This window comes from Pseudoliparis swirei, chromosome 21 (genome assembly GCF_029220125.1).
Source record: "Pseudoliparis swirei isolate HS2019 ecotype Mariana Trench chromosome 21, NWPU_hadal_v1, whole genome shotgun sequence".
In the NCBI taxonomy this organism is placed as follows: domain Eukaryota; kingdom Metazoa; phylum Chordata; class Actinopteri; order Perciformes; family Liparidae; genus Pseudoliparis; species Pseudoliparis swirei.
In genome coordinates this window covers 7,945,363-7,967,115 of record NC_079408.1, presented here as the reverse complement: position 1 = coordinate 7,967,115, position 21,753 = coordinate 7,945,363, and the positions used below count along the sequence as shown (strand labels likewise).

At 47.4% G+C, this 21,753-nt stretch overlaps 2 protein-coding genes across 2 annotated transcripts in view; one reads left to right on the top strand and one right to left on the bottom strand.

The window, feature by feature from the left end:
- Positions 1-21,753, bottom strand: part of pcxb (pyruvate carboxylase b) — a 243,198-nt gene that overhangs the window by 92,946 nt on the left and 128,499 nt on the right. The window lies entirely within an intron of this gene.
- Positions 1,084-17,454, top strand: LOC130211598 (leucine-rich repeat and fibronectin type-III domain-containing protein 4). The gene is made up of 6 exons (XM_056442437.1): positions 1,084-1,663; positions 2,155-2,317; positions 3,866-4,036; positions 5,455-5,616; positions 6,228-6,926; positions 16,140-17,454. Exons 1-6 carry the CDS (start codon positions 1,084-1,086, stop codon positions 17,452-17,454), a joined length of 3,090 nt encoding a protein of 1,029 aa, XP_056298412.1.

The following is a 21,753-nucleotide window of genomic DNA, read 5'->3' as shown; positions in this document are numbered from 1 at the left end:
GGGAGGAGAGTGCAACGCAGCGCCCGGTTCCCCCGCGCTTTGATATCGACACCGCTCCGCTATCCGAGCTGACGTGATAGAGACCTTCTTCGTGCTGCGCGCGGAAAGGGCAAAGCGAAACACCTTAATGGAAACTATTGAGCTGGCAATTTGTGTCAACCTGTCAGCGTGATGGACGGCTGTGTGTTGACGTTGCTCAAAGTATTGGGTTGCATACGTTATACGTCTCCATATAATCACCACGATCGGGGCTACGTTCCAATCCATGTTTCTCAGAGAGCTCCATGTAAAGATACACTTCTCTAATGATGCTGGTGCCTCGGTCTGCCTGTCTGTCAGTCTGCCTGTCTGCCTGTCCGCCTGTCTTCCCTCCCTGGTCGCTGTGGCTGTTATCAACACTGCCTGTCACTCTCTCCATATCTGGGTTACAGTTGCTATGACAACAACTATGCAATCCAATCAGTGGCAGTGACTCATCTCTATACCTCCGCGACACGTAGCTTTATTTAGGGGTGTGTGTTTACTGGGAGGTTTCTCTGCATGCCAGACACTATACGGGCCACTGAGCCTCCCGGTGCCGGTCGTGAGTCTTAGGCTGGTGACCCAATTCAACCCCCCCCCCCAGTCTTAAGAGAGGGTCCAATGATATAACACTAATCCTCTCTTACAGGTTTCTCGGTAACTGTTACTATGGGGACTGGCTGTGTTTAGTCCTCCGACATGCTGTTGCTAGGCGATGAGCTGTAGTGGTGAAGAGGTTCTTTGCGAAGTGTATATTTAAGAAGGACAACAACAACAACAGTGTTTGTTGCAGTGGCGTCCACATTTTCTCAATTTGAATTATTTCATGCTTCGAGGCACCGAGTGGCCATGGGTGCGGAGCGGTACCCGTCATGTGTAGAAAAGGCTCCGGCTCCGTCTAGTCGGAGTGGGAGGAAGACAGCAAAGCAGACACAAAAACACACTTCAGACATCTCAAAAAAGAACTATCCCTGACCGGGGAAAGATTCTGAAACACATTTCTGCTCTTTTTTTCTTCTTCTTCCTCTCTCTCCAGGTCTGTGGATCGCCAGGCATTCTACCATGCCTGTCCCCCCATTCTTCAATCCCCGCAGACGAAAACACCTGCCCCACACGCACCTCCACACCGAACAGAGGGCAGAGCGCTCCACCTCCCCCTCCCTCCTCCCTCCATCCATCCTCTCTCTCTCTCTTCTCCGCCCTCGCCTCGTCTCATCTTTGCCCCCCTCGTCCCACCTCGTCCGCTGCGCCTGCCCCAGGAAAAGAACCCGTCCCGACTCCGTCCCCTTCCAGGCGGTTCACTGGCTGACCCTGGTCACATGCTGCCTGCTGCCTTCTCTGATTGGAGCTGGGGAGATGTGGGGCATGGTCTCGGCCTGCCCCTTCCACTGCGTGTGCCGAAACCTCTCCGAGGCCCTCAGCACGCTGTGCGCCGACAAGGGCCTCCTGTTTGTCCCCCAGAACGTTGACCGGCGCACCGTGGAGCTGCGACTGGCCGACAACTTCATCACGGAAGTGGGCGGGATCGACTTTGTCAACATGAGCGGACTGGTCGATCTGACTCTGTCGAGGAACACCATCCACCTGATCCGACCGATGACCTTCGGGGACCTGGAGAGTTTGCGATCTCTGCATCTGGATGGTGAGTAAACTAAAATAATTACAATCCTGGTTTAAACTAATGGGATTTGACAACCCGGGGAAATGCAGTTGAATGAAGGTCATGAATACCCTGAAGCCTTAAGTAGTACTATTTGTAGATAGATAGATAGGTAGATATATACTTTATTAATCCCCAAGGGGAAATTTGTCGTCACAGTAGCAGCACCAATAAACTAAACACACAAGAATAAATAAATAAATAAAAAATAATAAAAAAAACAGGGATGAAAGATATAGGAGTATACAAAGTAAAATATAAAATAAAATATATATGTATATATATAACATATATGCATACACAATACACAATACTAATGACAAATTAAATTAAATATTAAATATAGACAGTGTGCAAAATGCAAAGTGTATGTATGTGTGTAGTGTAAATAAATGAAATGTGTGAAATGCAGATCAACATAGTGTGGATATGAAGTTATTATTGTAGTTATTGCACTATTTGTGTGTGTCTAGGTAATCGCTTGACAATACTTGGACCCAGGGACCTCACGGGCTTGCTCAATCTGCAGCACCTGATCATCAACAACAACCAGCTGGTCAAAGTCGCCGTCCAGACGTTCGGCGACTTCCTGCCCACGCTGGAAGACCTCGACATGTCCTACAACAACCTCAGGAGGTAATCGTTTGCCTCCATTGTTCTCCATTCTGCTTTTTTGAAGTAGGACCACAATGAGGCGCTCTGCTCGGGGGTGAAGAGACAATGAGGAGGGACCAGCTCAGACCGCTGGAGCTGGGAGACAGAGCTCGGGAAAATTGAAAACAAATCAATTTTGGATGAGGTCCTGGTTTTCTTTGACTTCGATTCTGTTAAGGTTTGATGAGCGCACGCCGGAGCCCAGCTTCGGCTCCTCCGTCCTTGTGCACCTTATTCCACTCGTCTCCAACTAGCACAACGGAGACGCCACTCTTCTCTATTCCTCTGCACTAAATAACAACAGAACAATGATGATATGCTCTTTCAGTTCATATTCCCCTCCTCGCATTCCCTCGCTGCTTTTGGCCGTCAGTTCTGATTAGGATGTTTCCTGCGTCTCTTCTGGGGGAGCTGGCCTCCCTCCAACCTCCACCGACCAGAAGAGAAGCGTATAAAGTTTTAATGATGCAAACAATAGCAACGGCTGTTTGCCCTCTGTTGCGGGTGACTGAGAGGAGTCTTTACAGACTGAGACACAAAGTGAGCTTACGTCACTGATGCTTTCCCGTCGAGCTTTAAAAACATTTAAAAGTGGAAACAGGTCATTTCATACGAGCACTGTGAATGCAGGCAGAGGGGCGACGCACGTCTATTGTGGAGTGAACTTATGGATCTTCACGCCCGTCTTTTTCTCTTTAGTCTACACCACCAACATGATTAAATGCCTCCTTCTCCTCACACACATGCCTACTGTTCAGTGACACTCGACTTTACAGACAAAATGAGTGACCATCTGGTGTTTTGCTGGAGCAGTCAATCATTTAGCAACTTTTCCTCTCCCCTTGGAGTGTTTAAACTAACCATTTGCATATATTTCAAAACACAAATCAGTATATTATCCCCCAAAAGAGCTTGAAATTCAACATGGGATATCGAGTGCTACCAGGTTTATTAGATAATATACATCTAGACATATACCGTGTTAAAAATGAAGCCCAACATTGTGCTGAAATAAACAAAGATAGGACACAAGACGAAATAAACAGTGAAGCCTTTGACCCCGAAACTCGAAAAAATTATAAAATTCACACGTATCCTATGTCGCTGGTTCTCAGTCGTGGGCTGTGACCATCACAGTGCTTCACTGGGTACTGAATGAATACAGAAATGGGTCACAGATGGGACTCGTGACACCCAGACAAAGAGGAAGTTTGAGAAGGAAAAATTTAAGTCTGTTGTTGTAGTTTATCAGTGATGTCATCGGTAGTCTTTGATCATTCCCCGATGAGTAACAAGAGAGATAGGCTCGGATCACAGAGAGCACACTTTGACTGATAATAGTGGCACATCATACTTTGATTGGGTCAATGCATCCCCATCGCATCAGCGGGGTGGACGCATCGCCACAGCTGCCTTTCAAGAGATATTCTCTAATTCACCCACTTTGAAACGAGAATTAATAACCCGCCTCGGCACAAGTCTTGTCCTTCAATGCATCCCGAAAGAAATCCTTCATCTCATTGTCTGCAGGGTGCCGTGGGAGTCCATTCAGAACATGGCCAGCCTGCACACTCTCAACCTGGACCACAACCTGATCGACCACATCGCAGAAGGAGTCTTCGGAGAGCTGTACAAGCTGGCGAGGCTGGACATGACCTCCAACAGGCTCCGAACTCTGCCTCCTGATCCACTGTTTGCCAGGTAGCTCATCGGCTTCTCAAGTCATGCTTCTCTAAGGCGGGGCTTCGGGGGCAGAATGCTGTGGCGGATGACACTTGAGGCATTGTGCACAATCTCCAGTGACTCCATTCTGTTTGCTATTTAGTCAGACGTACGATCCACGGACCGCAACATGCAAGGACACCCCACCCTGTGTTCTCATGCTATTGCCTTCTTATTCTTATATTAAATGAGACGGTGGCAATGGTATCCTAAAGGGCGAGTGGCTGAAAGGTGAATTAATAAGGCCCTCACAGGTCTCTAGTACCCACTTACTGGTGAGTCATACTGTACATTTTCGCCTCCGCCATCAGATTGATGGCAAGTAATGAGGGAGGCGATTCGGTAATTCCCGAGTGAATGAGTTGAAGCATGTTGGGAAAACCAGCGCTGTATGCTAATGATGTTTTTCGAAAAAAATCAAGCCGGCCGTCAAAAAAAGTTACGATATATTTTCTCGCATTCTTTGTCGTTATCTTTTTTTGCCCCCGCGCAGCTCAATGCATCCACGTTTAAATTCAAACCTGATTGCTTCTAAAAACAGCGTCTTAAGTGTGCCATTCTTCACTGAAGATTACTTTGGGCTTCTCTCTCGATCATGTTTTTTCATTACGGTTCACGCTGACTGCGCTGTAGAGAGCTTCATGAGACAGTCATTAAATGTCATCTATCTGTGCTTTTTATCTCCGTGTGTGGCCATGGGAAGTGCTCCACCGCCGCCTCCCACTGCTGCTGGATTTACCAACAATGTGCCTTTCCTTAGAGAATTACACAGGTGTTGGAGCTATTACACAGCGATACTGTATCCCCGCCACAGTCTTTAGAAACCTGCCCAGGAAGTACGCTTAACAGAGCCCAGTTTTCATCCTTGATGTTTGTAAATTATTCCATTTTTAATTTGCACAGGGCAGGTGCAAGAAGCGTATAACCGCAGGGCTGCTTAGTATTGCTCCTGGGTAGGACTGGACCTCCTGTTGTGGACGAGTTTTTTTAATTGCTTGTTTCTCTTATTCTGAGCAGCCAGCTGTAGTTAACTTGCCAAAATCCAGGAACTCGCTTTGTGGCAACATTATTTCCTTTCTTTTTAAACTGCACCTTTGAATCTTAAACAATTAAATAGCAATAAAGACCTAAACTGATGAAATTGTACGAATAAAGGGGAAAAAGACGAAGAAGCTAAAGCTCGTCTAGTTGGGGAAATAAATGTTGATTAAGATGTGAACAAGATATTTCTGCTATTTGGATTTGGTCTGTAACCTGATTAACTTACATTTTAAAGCATGGGGTAAGATACGCTTGTAGAGTTGGTTTAAAATAGATTTCTCTCAGCCTTTCATTTCAACTGAATGCTTCCACATTAGTGACAGTGAACTGATGGCTTTTTCTCCCGTCGTCTTCAGGTCCCAGACAGGTGCAATAAGTCCCACCCCATACAACACGATCATAAGCCTCAACTTTGGTGGGAACCCGCTGCACTGCAATTGTGAACTGCTCTGGTTACGGCGGCTTACCCGCGAGGACGACATGGAGACGTGTGCCACTCCTCCTCACTTGGCTGCAAGGTAAACCTCATCTTCCGGTCAATGTCTCGTCCGTCTGACCTTTTGAGATTTACAAGAAAAAGGTTGATCCTGATCGGTTTAATCAGTGATGCATTCTGCAATGTCAAAGGGGAAGCAAACGAATAGCTACAACATGAACATCAATGCTTTCCGACCTCGTCTCAAGGTCAATCTGCCCTTGAGACAGGTAGGCCTCAAGGACTGTGTTTTGAAACAATGCCTCACACTCCCCTCCCTGCGTCACTACGCCAGAGGTTTCCAGTCTGGACCTAAAAACCAACATCATGGAGTGACAACAGAGGCTTGAGGAGGAATAGGAGCATCTGTTGTTGTCATCTGTCATCGCCGTCACCATTAATTACTCTTTGCTCAGTCCTCTTTTATGCGGAGTCGCACGGGAAATTGTACAGACGGTTGTGCGTTACCGAACTTCACCCTAAAATTGATAGACGCGAGCACATTGATCTTTAGGTTAATGTACCACATTAATCTGCCAAACCAACCTCGAAGGAATAAAGGAAGACAGATTCCTGTACTTAGCCAAAAAAGGTGATTCTGTGCTCTCTCTCTCTCTCTCTCTTCCTCATTGGTTTTATCTCTTTGTCTCTCAGATATTTCTGGTCGATTCCCGAGGAGGAGTTCACCTGTGAACCACCTCTCATCACACGTCACACTCACAAGCTGTGGGTGCTGGAGGGCCAGCGGGCCACGCTCAAATGCCGTGCCATCGGCGACCCCGAGCCGGTCATCCACTGGGTTTCACCGGATGACCGCATTGTTGCCAACTCCTCCCGGACCAGCTCCTTCAGCAACGGGACCTTGGATATCTTGGTGACGGTGGCCCGGGATGACGGGGCGTACACGTGTATTGCAATGAACGCGGCGGGCGAAGCGACGGCCACCGTGGAACTTAAAATAATCCCCCTGCCTCACCGGGGCGGAAACACGGGGAATAACAACGTGAACACCAAACACAACAGGAACGTGACCAATGGGATTTTACGGACCGATCCGGGCTCCTCGGATATCAGCACGGGGAAAAACGGTGGGATTAACAACGGCGCCGGACGTGGAGGAGAGGCGGAGGATGGGAGACGGGCGGCGGAGGACGCTGAGGGCGACGGTGGGGAGAGGGCCGACGGGGCGAGCGTGGAGGACGACGAGGAGGAAGCGAGGATGGTTGGAGTACAAGGCGTTACGTCGACCTCGGCTCAGGTCCGGTGGGATTTGGGGCACTTGTCTACAGCGTACGTCGTCTGGATGTATCAGATACAGTACAACTGCACCGCCGACGACACCCTCATCTACAGGTCAGCTCCACTTTTGCTTTCTATCGCACGTTTCTCAATAGGAACCCAAAGAGATGAAATATTACTTTTACAGTAGCCTAGATACTTGCCGCATTTTCTTTCCTCACTGAAAGGGTGAATACCATGTTTTTATGCAAAGCTCCTTAAATATTTAACCATTACAGCATAATACTTCAGGAGTCTACCTGTTCACCATGGACGGGTGGATAGCTCAAGGGGAGGATGAATGGGGGGACAGATGAAGAGGTAGAGGAGTTAATAATTAATCTCCATCTCAGTGTGACACTGAAAGCCAACAGGTGCGTGGTCAGTGCACATGGAAGGAAAAGCGGATGAATATTGAGGAGATACACGGGATTTTGAGGGAGGGGAGTTTTTTTATGACAGTTTGCCCAGGGACAAGATCACATCGAGTAAATAGTGTCCAGGGTGACAATAATAATGTACACGTAGGAACTGCCCCTCTAGTTACCAGTAGGAAGACTGATGAATCATGGAAGTGTTGGGGAGGTGGATGCAGCACAGCAGAGGCTGAAACAATGACCGAATGAGGGAATAACCGAAGGGGAGCAGACGTTGGGGACCGACTGCCATCGTGACATTATTTGTTTGTTTTTCACTCTGCAGTAATGTGGTTTCCCTCAGATGAGATGGTGTTTAGCTGTAAGTGGTATTAAGAAGGGTTGAAGAGAGCCACATGACAGGAAGAGAACAGGCAAGACAGGCGGATAGAAAGATGATTGGAAATGTGAAAAACTGTGTGCGGGTGTAATCTGTAGGATTGAGTAAAATAGCAGCAAAGGGTGAATGGTGGGAAACAAACAATTTTTAAAAAAGATAGGAGGAGGAGAAAAACTAATATTTAGAGTGATGAATAGAGCCAGAATGGAGGATCGGGCACATGTTCAAGTAGGAATGAGGCCTCGGAGATTTCAGAAGGTAGAAAAAAGGGATTGAGGGAGAAGGAGCCGGTAAGAGGTGGGCTCCACCCAAATCACCTTGGGAGTGATTGAGATGAAAGAAAGATGGGTGTGAGTTGAGAGAATGACAGCCAATAAGGGGGAGCGGAGAGAGGGGTGGGTTTAAATGGCCCTCTAGAGGGGTAGTATTTAAATTCATCCCGGGAATAGAGTGAGAGAGAAAACTAAATACACCTGGGTACTGGAGAAACAGCGTGGAAGGGGGAGGACCGATGGAGCAAATGGGAAAGCAGCCCTCAGAAATTTGGGATAAAAGAAAGAGATGGAAAAACTGGGAGAAAGAAGAAATGGAGACGGGGAGGCGATGCGGCGAAGGTCCTGTCGCAAAAAGGCGAAAACTCGTCAAACCGAAATGCCGTGTGGAAACAGACAAGCGCAGGTTGGGTACGCTCCCAGGACACACGTGTGGCAATTTCACCAGAGAACTAATTCCAAGATTGATTTGAACGAACCGAACGAGATCTCAGCTCCCTCGCTGATCAGCTGCATTAACTCCTCTTCGGAAAATACTCCATTATTAGGAGAGCTGTCTGACAACTTAACATCCCGTCACGGTGTCTCATAGTAGCAGCCAAAGCTCGATGTCAGGGCCCTCACCCACAGCGTCCCAAGAGTTGAACAACACCTTTAAAGCATTTAGACAAAAAGGAAACACAAGTCGTATTGGATTGCTGTCAGTTGTACTGCCGTTTATAATATTACTTCAAAACCCGAGGCGCCCTGGCTGAATTGAGCTCTTGCGGATGAAAAGAACACGCAGGTAAAAGGTCCTTCTCCGAGGGAACAAACTTTAAAGGGATAATGGAACTGCAGTGTGGGTAGAGGTGGAGGGCTCGGCCGCGAGACGAGAAAATGCCGATAGACACAGAAGAAAAATAGAGGGGAGATAAGCGTGAATGACTGAGCCAAAAGCGGCGTCGCAGGAGAGATGCTGCGAGTCAGAGGGGAGGGAGTCAGCGATCGGAAGTTTGTCTAAACCCGAAACAAATCACGCTGCCAAACAAAACAGAGGGAAGGGATGCGTGTCTCGAAGGGGAGATAGAGGAGTTGTGGCTATCTTAAAGGTGAAATTGCGATATAAATTTGAACGGATTGGAAAGGAGGAGAGAGAGGTTGAAAGAAGAGACGAGAAGTCTGCGGGCTTCGAGGGAGGAAGCAGGGATATCGGTCTCGGAGGACAGATAACGAGGGAATGGAAGGGGAGGGGGAGGAGCGGCATTTGAAAGGAAGCAAACCTCACTGCAGTCAGGGATTTCCGGTATAGATTCTATCATGCTATCAACGTGCCGGGGCCCGCCGCAATATCACAGCAGCTAGACGGAGGGAAGGAAGAGAGGAGTCGGCCAGAGGGAGTCAGAGGGGGAGAATGGGAGAGTGAGGTTTCGTGCTTTCTATCGGGGATTGGTCTTCAGATGTTGTTGTTGTTGTCATTGTTGCTGCCGCTGTACGTTCGTGAATAAGAATAAGAATAATAAGAATAATATGAAAAAGAAGAATAAGAATACGAAGAATAAGAATAATAATAATAATACGAAGAATAACAATACGAAGAATAAGAATACGAAGAATAAGAATAATAAGAATAAGAATAATAAGAATAAGAATACTAAGAATAAGAATAAGAATACGAAGAAGAAGAAGAAGAAGAAGAAGTCAGCTAAGTTGAGCTGAGGAAGGAGGACAGATCGACAGAGAAAGAGAAGAAAGAAAAGCGAGGCGAGATAGGGGGGCGGGTGGTATATACAGTACCTATATATATATATATATATAGATATCACAGAGAAGTAGAGCACATGCGGCGGCTGCCAGAATTGAATGGCCTCTCAGTCACATGCTGTACAACGCGGCTCGTCTAATTGTCCTGGCATGTGTGTGACAGTGCCAGCTGGGGTGTCGTCCATGTGGCGTCCGCTGGGCACCCTTAGCCCCCCCGACCCCGTCATCTGAGACACCTCTCCTGGAGCTTCGCCACAGTGCCACGCTTTGATTGGATCGCCAAGAAATGCACTTGATGGCGTACGGATATCCTAAAAATAAAAAGGGTCCGGCAATACAATAATGACAACCACCGATTCACCGCGGTCGCTGGTTGAACGTGGGCAATTATTGAATTTGGCACACGTTGCTTTGCTCACACATGGGTACAGCCGACCTGAAGGACAAGGAGAAGGAGAAAGAATGTCCCGTCATGTTAATGAGGCAGCGACCTCCGGTGCCATCTGTTCGACTCGTCCTTTTTAGCAAGATTTTGAGTTTCCAAGCAGCAATTTCCCCGTTCCAGGGCCACGCAGGAAGGCGTGTTCAGTAAATAGTTCTCAAAAATAATACCGCTCAAAGCGTGCATCAATATTATCTGTGCGACTGGGAGAATCTGGCATACATTATTCTTTAACCTACACAAGAGGAGGCGGTCTTTAGAATAATTGGCAATCTGTTGGGGTAGAAGATGACAATACATAATGAACCACTGGTGCATGTCGGCGGGGGTACTTGTATGACATTTGTACATGTCAAAAAGTTTCTCATTAGGTTCAGGAGGGTTGTAGGTGTGTCGGCACGAGTGGGAGAGGCTTTGACAATCTTCACAATTCCTGCCCCCGAGCACCACAGGCCCGACCGTCCCGCTGGGCACTCAGAGTGCCGAGACTTCCGCACAATTTAATGGGAACCGAAAGGATCATAGGGACGGAGAGAGGAGGAAGTTGGAGCGAAAGACCATGCGGAGTTTGAGAAATAATGAGAATAATGACAGTAAAAGCCTTAAGAAAGAAGGAACGCACGGTTCAGAAATGACACAGGGAATTTGACAGCCACAGGACAGGAGCCTGCTGAGAGCCAGACAGATGAGAACATCGTTAATGAGCCTACAAAGGAAGAGGGCACGGGAGAAATATGTAAGACCTTGAAATCGCAAAGTGAATGCCAATACCTATCATTTGCCGCCGCTAATCACGCGCTGTGTTCGACTAATATTTCAAATGGAATGCAAATCTGGTGTCCGAATGTAGCTCAAGAATGCACAGACTTGCTGCACGACATTATACGGTACGCTGAATAAAATAGTTTCCTCACCTGGAGAATTCAAACATCCAGAGATGCTTTGAGGATTCATTCTGCTGCATATGGCTCTTTATATTACACAATATGATACTGCGGAGGAAACTAATGCCAGTATACTATGTGAGCCCTCTGATGTGCCTGGTGCCCATTACAAGACATCATACAAGAAAAATAAGTGCATCTGCTGAGGTAGGGAGGGATAAGGATGTAAGAAGAGATATAACAGTGGGGCATCAGGGAGGCACGCAGAGACGAAGACGGAGAAAGAAAGAGATAAAGGAAAGCCATGAAGATGGAGGCGAGGATAGAGGAGGGACAGAATGGTGTTGAGAGTTACACCCCCAGGGGAAGATGTAATTAAGTGGTAAACCACTGTGTCAATACGCCTGTCGACTCAAATCAAAGAGGAGGGAAGGAAACAAGAAAAGGTCAAATACTTATTGCAACCTATATTATACGCTAAGGGTCAGGTGAAGGGGGAGAGCGAGACAGGGGGACGCTACCTGTGGTTGTGTTCGAAATGACTGGACATGAACACATCATTTGTGATGAAAAGGAATTCATGAATAAAAATTTTTTTAAAAAGAGAGAGAGAGAAAATTTGTGAATAAGGCCAAAAGAGGGAAGAGCCGAGTGAGAAGGATAGATTAAGGAAAGTGAAAAGACAGAAGGGGGGATCAAACAATATCCAGGAGGGGAGAGAGAGAAAGAGATTGACGGAAAGAAAGATCAAGGAAAACAGAACAAGAGATCAGACAAAATTGAGGGAGAAGGCCGATGAGACAGAAAGCAGTCCGACGAATCAAGACCAAAAATAAAAGAACGGGTGAGCGACCCGAAGACATGACGTGGGAGAAAAAGGAAATGAGGGCAGTATAGATGTCAGCCAGGAGAGGAGATAATTGCTTTGTTGTTCCTCCTCCCTCTCTCCCCCTCCCATCTGTCTCTCTCTCTCTCTCTCTCTTCCCCCTGTCTCTCTTGCTCTCCGTGCCAATGCTTGTCTGGTGTTGGTAACGCAGGGAAAAAAAAGAGAGAAAAAAACAAGTGACACGAAATGAGACCGCGAGAGAAAAGGAAGAAAAAGATGAGGAAACGGGGACATGATTCTACCACTCCTTTATCCCCTTTGCAATCACTCTTTTCTTCTCCCTCACCCGGGCACTAATAATTACTTGTTTCTGTGTCACCAGCTTGAACAAAGCACTCCCTTGTCTTACACTTTCTCCCTGCATCTGTGTGTGTGTGTGTGTGTGTGTGTGCCTTTGCAGGCTTTAACCCTAATTAGAAACACAGAGACCGACACACACACACACACACACTTACGGTGACTGCTAATACCGGTACCGCGATGGGAACAACAGCCTCGCCTCTTCGAACATAACCGTCCAATCAATTCATTTTATTCCAGAGCAGTCGTCCGAGTCACGGGGGGGGGAGCACTTTATATTCATGAACATATCGGTATGAGGAGCACGAGAGGATTTCGGGCACTATTTCTCCGTGTGTCCACAGCGCGTGTGGCACACCACTGAGCTGCACATGTGACAACGGGGATGTAAACATAGTTAAAAATGCATAATGCAGTGAGTGGGAGAGAATCAGCATTTCAAAGACGCATGCGTTTGTCGAGGTCATGTATATTTCAGTGAAATTCGCTTGCCTGTTTCTTTTTCGCAAAAACAACTAGAGAGGTGATTCACAATCTCACATGGGAGGGAGAGGTGGGTTGGGGGGGCGGGGGGGAGTGATGATAGGGAGGAGGAATATAAGATGTGGGCAAATGGAGAGGTGACGGCGATAAAGTAAGCGAGGAGGGGAGACGACGAGAAGGCAGGAAGAAGCTGAGGAGGAAATGTTGGGAGAGGAAGAAGAGGAGGAGTGACCTTGGATGCTAAATAACGGTTACACGGTTATAGCTGTGGCTAATAGAGCCATAATACAGCGACTGCGGAAAGGAGAGAGGCGAGGGGGTCAGGTGGAGCCCGGTGAGAATAGCGGAGGGATTTGCAGCGATCGGAGCTGATTGCGGAGGTAAAAGACACGGAGAGAGAGAGCGAGAGAGAGAGAGAATGCAGACAGACTGCACCGACTGCAGGTTTAGGGTGGAGGGAAAGACGGGATAGGCGATTACAAAGCAATGAAAAGGGCAGAGGATATGGAGAGATAAGAGTGAGGGGCTGATCAGCGAAGATGGGGTAATCTGTTCATAAAAGATGGAAGGAGAACGAATAAGGAGGATAGATCGAAGAGGTGCAGAGTGAAGGATGGAGGTTACAGTGAATGAAAGACGGGGTTTTCAATGGCGGGATTAGAAAAAGGTTTGTGCGTGTGCGAGATGCCATTCACCAGTTTATCATAGGTACAGTAGTATAGAGCTGGGCAAACTATATCAATATGATATTGATATTGTGATAGGAGACTAGATATCGTCTTTGGATATCATTACATGTCTTTTCCTGTTTTTACAGGCTGCAATATTTAAGCGTACCAGGTTGTTCGTATTCGCCTTGACCGACTTACTCATGAGATATACATTCCTGAAGAATATGCATCCCCAAAAAAGTGCATGTGGTACCCAACAGTATCGACATTGAGGTACATGGTGAAAAATGCATCGATATTGAATTTTCTCCATACGGCCTGGCCGAGTGTGGAGCGTAAAGGGCACTCTGTTGTCTTAGTGCACACATACAGGGCATTTCATTTGGTGCAGTACAATCCACAATGCGACCATATATCAGGAAGTCGAAAGGGAATCGCCGTGAGTATTGCTCGCATAAGGCTTCGGCAATACAGTATCTTTTTCAGCACAGAATCCAATAAAGCATGCAACAGGATATCGGTGCTATTACCGTAATCAGACTGAGACACTGGGCGTCACGGGTAAAGAGGAGAAAACAAAGAAAAAAAGACATGAGAAACCCATTGTCCTGTGACCTTTGTCACAGGAAGCAGCCCCCGAGAGCACAACTCCCCACAGTGATGGCCGAGTCTCTCCCCCCCCCCCCCCCCCCCCGACGGCTTCTATCAATTATACACAGACACACAAAGGCTCCGGGTGACCCGACCCCCCCCCCCCTTTTTATAAGCCCATAATACGACCAGGGTCTTTTATTCAGAGGCGCAGTTGGAAGTGATGCTTCCTGCATATTTCATGCGGGAAATCTGATTGAGGACCGACTGTCTTGGTACTAGGGACTTTACAGTGGCAATTCACGTGTGACCGATTGCCCATGACAGGCTTTCATTTGGAGAAAAAAAATTATTCTCGAGATATTTAGTTATAATGCTTTGGTTTGAGAACACTTTGTCATAAAAATGCCCATTTTTTGCTCCTTACTTTCCCAATTTTTTTGTTATTGCTCTGAAGTTTTGGGCCTAGCAAAATAGTCAGTGTCTATAATTTCAGAAGGCTGTATGATATAGAAGAAAAAAACTGTTCTTCGAGTGAATATATTCAAGGAGACTTATTCAACTATATTTAAGTTTGGTGAGAAGGGATAGAAGCATTCCCATCAGTTCTATCGTTCCATGTTGGACTATTGTTTGAAACTTGCTTTGATCCGACGAGACAGTTTTAATGTCAGTATTTACTCCTCGGAAACAAAGAGATGACTAATAGCCTCTGGAGTTATTCCAGGGAAGTGGTCTTTGTGTTTGAATGTGTGGGTATCGTCGAAGGAGATGCTGGGTACTGTTCAGCCAGCCTTTGCCATGGCAACACACACACACACACACACACACACACACACACACACACACACACACACACACACACACACACACACACACACACACACACACACACACACACACACACACACACACACACACACACACACACACACACACACACACACACACACACACACGCACACGCACACACACACACGCACACACACGGCTCCTACAATTGCTGCGGCGCACAGGATGAGTTTGAATTGCCACTTTGTGACAGGGCACTCGACGGCCACCTAATGACCATTGTATGAGTCTGATATTAATGAGAACAACCCATGTGTCCACTCAGATTATATTGCTGCTTGGAGTGTCAGACGGTGCACGGTACTTCCTTCTCAAATCACACAGAGCGTTCTGCTGGAAAGTAGAGTTGGGAGGTATTTCTGGGAGTGGAAAAAAAAAAGACAACTCCTGTTCAATGCAACATCATACTTCACAATTCCGTTCACGTTCAAGCCTTAGAGAAGGAAGTGCAAATCAGTGATCAATATTCCTACTTGGTCGTACCGCGACCCAAATCCACGGCTCTGCCCCGGGGATAGCCTCGAGGACGCCGCCTCCTTTGTTTCCCTGATAATTTAGCATTTTTTAAAAACACCTCATCTTGTTATTTCTTCAGCGCTAGTCGGCTGAAGAGACGGCCGCTCAATTGCGCCCGATTCAAAGCGGAAGGAGGAGAAAGCACAAGCGGGCGGTCTCTGTATTCTGAGCGCATTCGGAGCAGATGAAGGTCGGGGGCCTTCTGCAGCGCCCGAGTCACACTGGATGGCATTTATGGGATGTAGACTGAAGGGAGCGGGCACGGCTAGCAACAGACGATACAAATAAGCCCTTTGATGCAGCGAGAAAAGGGAGAGGAGAAAATCGGAGAACCACAACAACAACAACAACAAATAAATCAGTGAGAAAAATGATTATGGTGGCGACACAAACACACACAAACACACACTTGGCCGCCCACACACGAGGGTTGGACGTCAGAGGGCAAAGTCCTACCCGACACTTACAGACCCTTGAGTTGTGTTAGTCTCCCACACACACACTTCACCCTCGCATGTCACAAACCCACTGACGTGAAAACACACGCCGAGTCCCAACTACAAACTTGAACACACACACATCCACACACACATCCACACAAACCCACACACCCCGGCACTCGGAATGAGGAGACAGAGAGTTCTCTTTTCATGTTCCCTGGGCACGCTCTCCATCAATAGCCTCATTTTCTCTCTCTCTCTCTCTCCCCTTCCTGCAGTATCCTCTCCAGCACTGTTTGTCGCCATCCCTTCACCCCTCCTTTCTTCTGCCCCTTCCTCCTTAGATCCGCGGTTATTTAGACGATTCAGATACTTTCCTGTAAACGCCCGACGGAGACCAGTCTGTGTTCACTTCATTGACCTCTCCTTGTTTGTCTTTCATCCCTCTTTAGAATCCTGCCGTCGACCAGTGACCGCTTCCTGTTGAAGAACTTGGTTGCCGGCGTGGACTATAACCTGTGTGTGCTGGCCATCTTTGATGACACCGTCACGTCGTTAGCGGCGACTAAAGTCCTGGGCTGCGCCACGTTCTCCACCAAGGATTTTTACCCCGCTTGCCGCTCTCTCCACGCCCATTTCCTGGGCGGGACCCTCACCATATTGGTTGGCGGTGTCGTGGTCGTCACCCTGCTCGTGTTCACCGTGGCGCTCATGGTTCGCCACCGCGTTTGCAATCACGGCGACCACATGATATGTCACGACGGCAACGCGGAGGCGGGAGGCGGGGCCTGCTGTCAGAGTGGAGGCGGAGGGGGCGGGGACAAAGGGGGAAACGGCAGCGGGTGCTACCAATCAAATGGCGCTGGGGACATGATGATGGTGGTCCTGCCCAATGGCCTGCCATCCAAGAGAGGAGAGGAGAAGGAGATGGACAAGGACATGGAGAAGGATGAGGGTGATCCTGCTTCGTCTTTGCCTCCCAAACTCCCTCCAAAGCCCAGGCCCAAGCCCAAAGTCAACCTGGAGCAGTTTCTTTCAGCTGGGGGGGTTGTTTCCACGACGACAGGGGCGGGATGCGAGATGGCATTAGTTGTGCGGCAAAGAAAGTTGGAGAAGACGTTGCCATACACCCTTGAAAGTGACAGAATCCCCCTCTACTACACCCCTTCATCCACCCTCCCCCGCCAGTCACACTCCAGAGACCGCCCGAGACCTCGTCTGGAGCGAGAGCTGACCAACCGCGCCAGTTTCTCCCTGGCAGCACCCATGGGCGACCCGGAGCTGCTGGACTGGAGAATCACTTCCCGAGGCAGGGACAAATGGAACTCCTCACAGGCGTATCAGAGACCCCGATCCCCTCCGAGCCCCGCCAGCGGGACCGTTGGCAAGCGGCGGCACTCGCTGGACATGGGCTCCTCGGTCGCCCTCGCGGCGGATGCGGCCACCACCGTGGCCAAGCGCTACGGCGCCGTCAACTACGCCAAGCGGCTGAGCGTGATCTGGACGCGGCGGAGCCAGTCGCTCCACGGCATGCTGGTGCACTGCGCCTCCACGACGAGCACGACGTCCTCGACGGCCAGCGACGAGGAGAGCGCCTTCGGGCCACGCTGCGAGCTCCAGCGGGGATACGTCCACGCCTACAACACCACCAACTCAAACTCAAACGCCGGGATCCAGACCGCGAAGGCGAGCAGCGTCAGAGACGGGGCGAGGCAAACGGGAAAGGACGGGAGGAGCGCCGAGGAACTGGAGGAAAGTGTTGTGTAGTTAAAAAAAGGGATAAAGGGTCTGTGAGACAATCTGAATGGGATCTTGATTGGAGGGGAGGGGGGAGGGGGGGCAAAGAGGAGGAATCATGGGAGAAAATGGAGGGAGCAGGACAGGTAGGATGAAGTGATTGCCGATAAGGAGGGGAAGGTCGTGAGTTTAGAAGAAGGGAGACGAGTGATGTCGAGGCTCACTTGTGCAGTCTCTTGTTTGGTCATGGGAGAATAGTTTTTAAAAAACGGGAGGGGGAAATGTACCTGGAGTTCAGGTGAGGACTTTTTAACCGGCTATTCAAAGCTGATCCGAAGATTGATGGGTGGTGAAAAAATAAGTGGGGAGAGGAGATGTGACGAGAAAAAGAAGAGAAAAAAGGGAGAGTGGGAGAAACGGAACGGCTGAGAGTGAGAACGTGGTCTTTCACTTCTAAAGGCTGAGCTCAAGCTGTGTCATTAAAAATGAAGTGAAACGAGATAGAAATAGAAAGCGGGAACACAAAAACAAAACAGACAGAGAGAGAGAGAGAGAGAGATGTAAGATCAGACGATGTGAGTGACATCTATATAGTCACAGAGGGAGAGGCATAATCAAACAGAGGAACGCATCAGTAGAGCAACAGAACAAAGGTTCTGAGGAGATGGCGTGGGCTCAGAGTGGATCCCAGTCAAGCCGACACACTGATAGAAACGTACTCTTGGTAACACCAACTCTCCGGGGCTTCAGCCCCCACAGCACCACGAGGGTTTACATTGGATCAAAAACAACAACACAACCGAGCATGAGGGAAAACAATGCTCCTCTCTGACAAACACGAACAATAACAACAGCAAAAAGAGATTCGGACGGCGCCTCCCTGCTTGGTCATGTCGCTTTTTTTGGGGGGGATTCCAACACTGACGGACATTTTGAAACTCTTTTACGAAACACAACGATTGTGACTTTTATGCGTCCTCTGTGGCTGAGCAATGATTTTTTTTGGCTAGCCGTCGCCAGGGATTATGGGGGCATAAATACAGAGTATTGGACATGATCGATCGATACTGGCTGGAAAAAGCGTGTGCAGCGCAGACATTATTAACAGAAAGACATTGGGATTACAATGGAGTCGATATGGATTACAAAGTGGAGGAGACACGGGCGGAACATCTGCTCGCGTGCATTTCTGAGAGACGAAGATTGTATTGGATGTCGGATAACAACGGACCAAACGAATGAACCATGCCAACGGCTGCATAAGTCTGCATGCATTGACGGATCAGGGACAGGGTGTGTGTACGCGTGTCTGTGGGTGTATATGAATGTTTGTGAGCGGGGAATCCAGTCCACCAGACTCCGTTTGTGTTTGAAAAATGTTTAGCGCTTTCTGGTAATGCCGTGGAGGGAATAAATGTTGAGGAGAAAAAAAAGAGAAATATATGAGGATTTGCGACGGTCCGACCAAAGTGAGGGACGAGTAAAATTCACTATTTCCAGCAATGTAGCATGGTCAGAAAGCGGCACACTTTGAGGGGGGAGGGGAGGGGGCGCTTCAGACTCCATTGTGCCACATGGATTCACTTTAAATCCAAACAGTGAATGTTTTAAGAAAGGAAGGATACAAAATAAAAAATAAGGACAGGAGCACCATGGAAGCCACTCATGATATAAACTCTTCTTCAAGACGTTGTACAACTCATCGTGGGACGAGTCAGTGGCACCGAGGATAGGGGCTGCTACGCAGGTCTATCAAAGAGAATAGAAGAAAGGAGAAAGTACATCTATATATATATATATAGATGTACTTGTATATATATATATAGATATACTTGTCGCACCATGTGTTTCTGTTTTTCAAAAGTTTTCTGGGGAACGATGTTAGGATCCAAAACAAGAAAACGTGTGATTTTTGGTTTTAGAGAAAAAATCTTCCAGATTGGAACAAAAAAAAAATAATGTTGATTATAACAAGACTGAAAAAGATCTATTGAAGAAACACACACACAGCACAAAACACACACACTGGCAAGCACAAGCACACAAAAAGACACATACACACACACACACACACACACACAAATGCCTATAAAACCGAGCCAACTACATAGTTAATAATAACAATGACTTTTAACCATTACTGTTGTTTCCTTTCTGTTTTGATTTCATTTTGCCAAAGTCAATATTGTTCTCTGGACTTGATATAAATAATAAAAAATAACATGTATGGAACAGAGATGGTTTGGGAGTTCACAGACGACCTTCACACACACACACACAAACACACACAGACATGTGTGTGTGAAGAGAATCATCAGTATCACATGGTGTCTCTGAGACATCGCAGTTTAGTTCATCAACCAAATTTTAATTGAGACAGTTGAGTGCTATTTGAATCGGTAATCTCCTGCTTCACTTGGAGATAGATGTCAGAGGATTATAAATGAGTTGAGCTCAAGGCAAAGGGGCGGGTCAAAGGAGCTCCCGGGCGCGCGGCGTCTGTTGAAGTTGTTTACTTGTCAGTCAGTGGAGTTGATTAGAAGGTCTGGGTGAAGTAAACCTCCTTGAAGTAATTACAAACAGCACAAGAGAGAAAAGAGGGCTTGAGAGGAAAAAACAAAAAACGGAGGCTATAGAAGAAGCCCACTGAGAAAAAGGGGGAGGTCAACAGTTCTGGGGAACAGATGGAAACGCACATAAAAAGACAAAAAGGGCGTGGGAAAACAAAAGGCTGAAACGGAACCGATTTGATACGACACGCGTAACAGGAAAGAGAGCTGAAGTGACAACAAACAGATTGAGGGAGAACTAAAAGCTGTCAGCCTAATGGATCCTGATCGTAGCGCCTTGTCATTACCGACGTCATCTGCTGCTTTCTAATGGGAAACATAGCAAGAGCCTTCCGCTGCTCCCAGAGTTAAACTCCAATTTAGCAACAGAACGGAGCTAATTGCACTTCTAAAAAACATAGATGAACAGAAGGAGACAGCAGTACGTTTGAAAATATGAACAAAAAACATCCACGCAATTTATGCTGAATGCGCTCGCTTTGTGCGTTCAAGCCGGTGTTATTTTTGTCACGTAAGTACTTTGCCACAACTTATTACGAGGAAGATAGAAGATCCGCTAGCCACGAGAGGATCAAATGAGAGAAGGGGGGGGGGGGGGGGGAGAGTTGTAGACAGTGTCCTAATTCGAGGACCATCAACAGGGATACCAGAGGAAATAAAGAATGGGGGGGGGAGGTTTCCAGAACATCAGGTTAGAGGACAATTTGATTTGAAGCTCATAAGTGGCCAAATTAAAAGCAGCGGCTGAATCTGTCACCTTTGGAAATGAGAGTCTGTGTGTGTGTGTGTGTGTGTGTGTGTCAAGCACAACATAGTGCAGCAACAACACCCGCCCCCTCCCTCCGCTCTCTCTGCCTGAAGCAAAACCCTGGGCCAATTTGACTCGTTAAAAAAAAAAAAAGTGCTGAGTAACAGACACACACCAACTCACCTCTTAACACAGGCGTACGCAAACGTGCACATCTGAGCACGGGGCGATGACCTTAGCTCTGACATTAGCGGTATGATGCGTTCCCCCGCGGTCACGCTGAGTAACTGCTGACTCAGGGGGCATGGAGACTGCAGCAGAAACCAGTTGGACCGGAGACAAGGCGGACGTCTAGTTGCGGTGATGAGCTAATGGCATTTCCATGGCAACTATGCAGCAGCGTCGCAAATACAGTGTGAAAATATTCGTGAAACGGCTGTGATGAAGCAGCACATAAATGTATGAAAACAGCTGAAAAGAGGTCTCAGAGATCACCCCAGAGTTCATTTAAAACATGACTCAACCTTCAGAACTCGGCCGAGGCACAAAACTGATTTAATAAGTGAAGAGGTGGAAACTTTACAGGGACGACATTACGCTGAGAGGAGAGATTTACTGTAAAAAATATTATTTGACAGAATTAAATTGCATAAATAGTAGAATAAAGAAGAGGATATCTAGGTTCAATGTTGACATCCCTCAGTTGAATATTAAGGTCATTAATACTCGTATGTTGTTAACTTAAACCGTGATAAATGAGGGCTGGGCCATCGGGATTAAATCAGGTCGATTACACTTTCCTGTCACAGAAGAGCAAAGAACCGGAACATATTCACATTTAAGATGCTCAAATTAGAGATATAGACTTATTTCTCTTAAATAAGTATGCAAACTGATGAATCAATTTCCCAAATAGGTAGCGGTTAATTTATTAGTTGACAACTACCCGATTCATCTTTTCACCAAATGATTCTACTGAAAGAAAATAAATGCTCAAATTGAATTATTGCC

Excerpts from the sequence above, each read along its gene's own strand:
- LOC130211598 (XM_056442437.1), top strand. The coding sequence starts at position 1,084 with ATGCCTGTCCCCCCATTCTTCAATCCCCGCAGACGAAAACACCTGCCC. Across the intron at positions 2,318-3,865 it reads TCCTACAACAACCTCAGGAG|GGTGCCGTGGGAGTCCATTC; the intron begins GTAATCGTTTGC and ends CATTGTCTGCAG. Across the intron at positions 4,037-5,454 it reads CCTGATCCACTGTTTGCCAG|GTCCCAGACAGGTGCAATAA; the intron begins GTAGCTCATCGG and ends CGTCGTCTTCAG.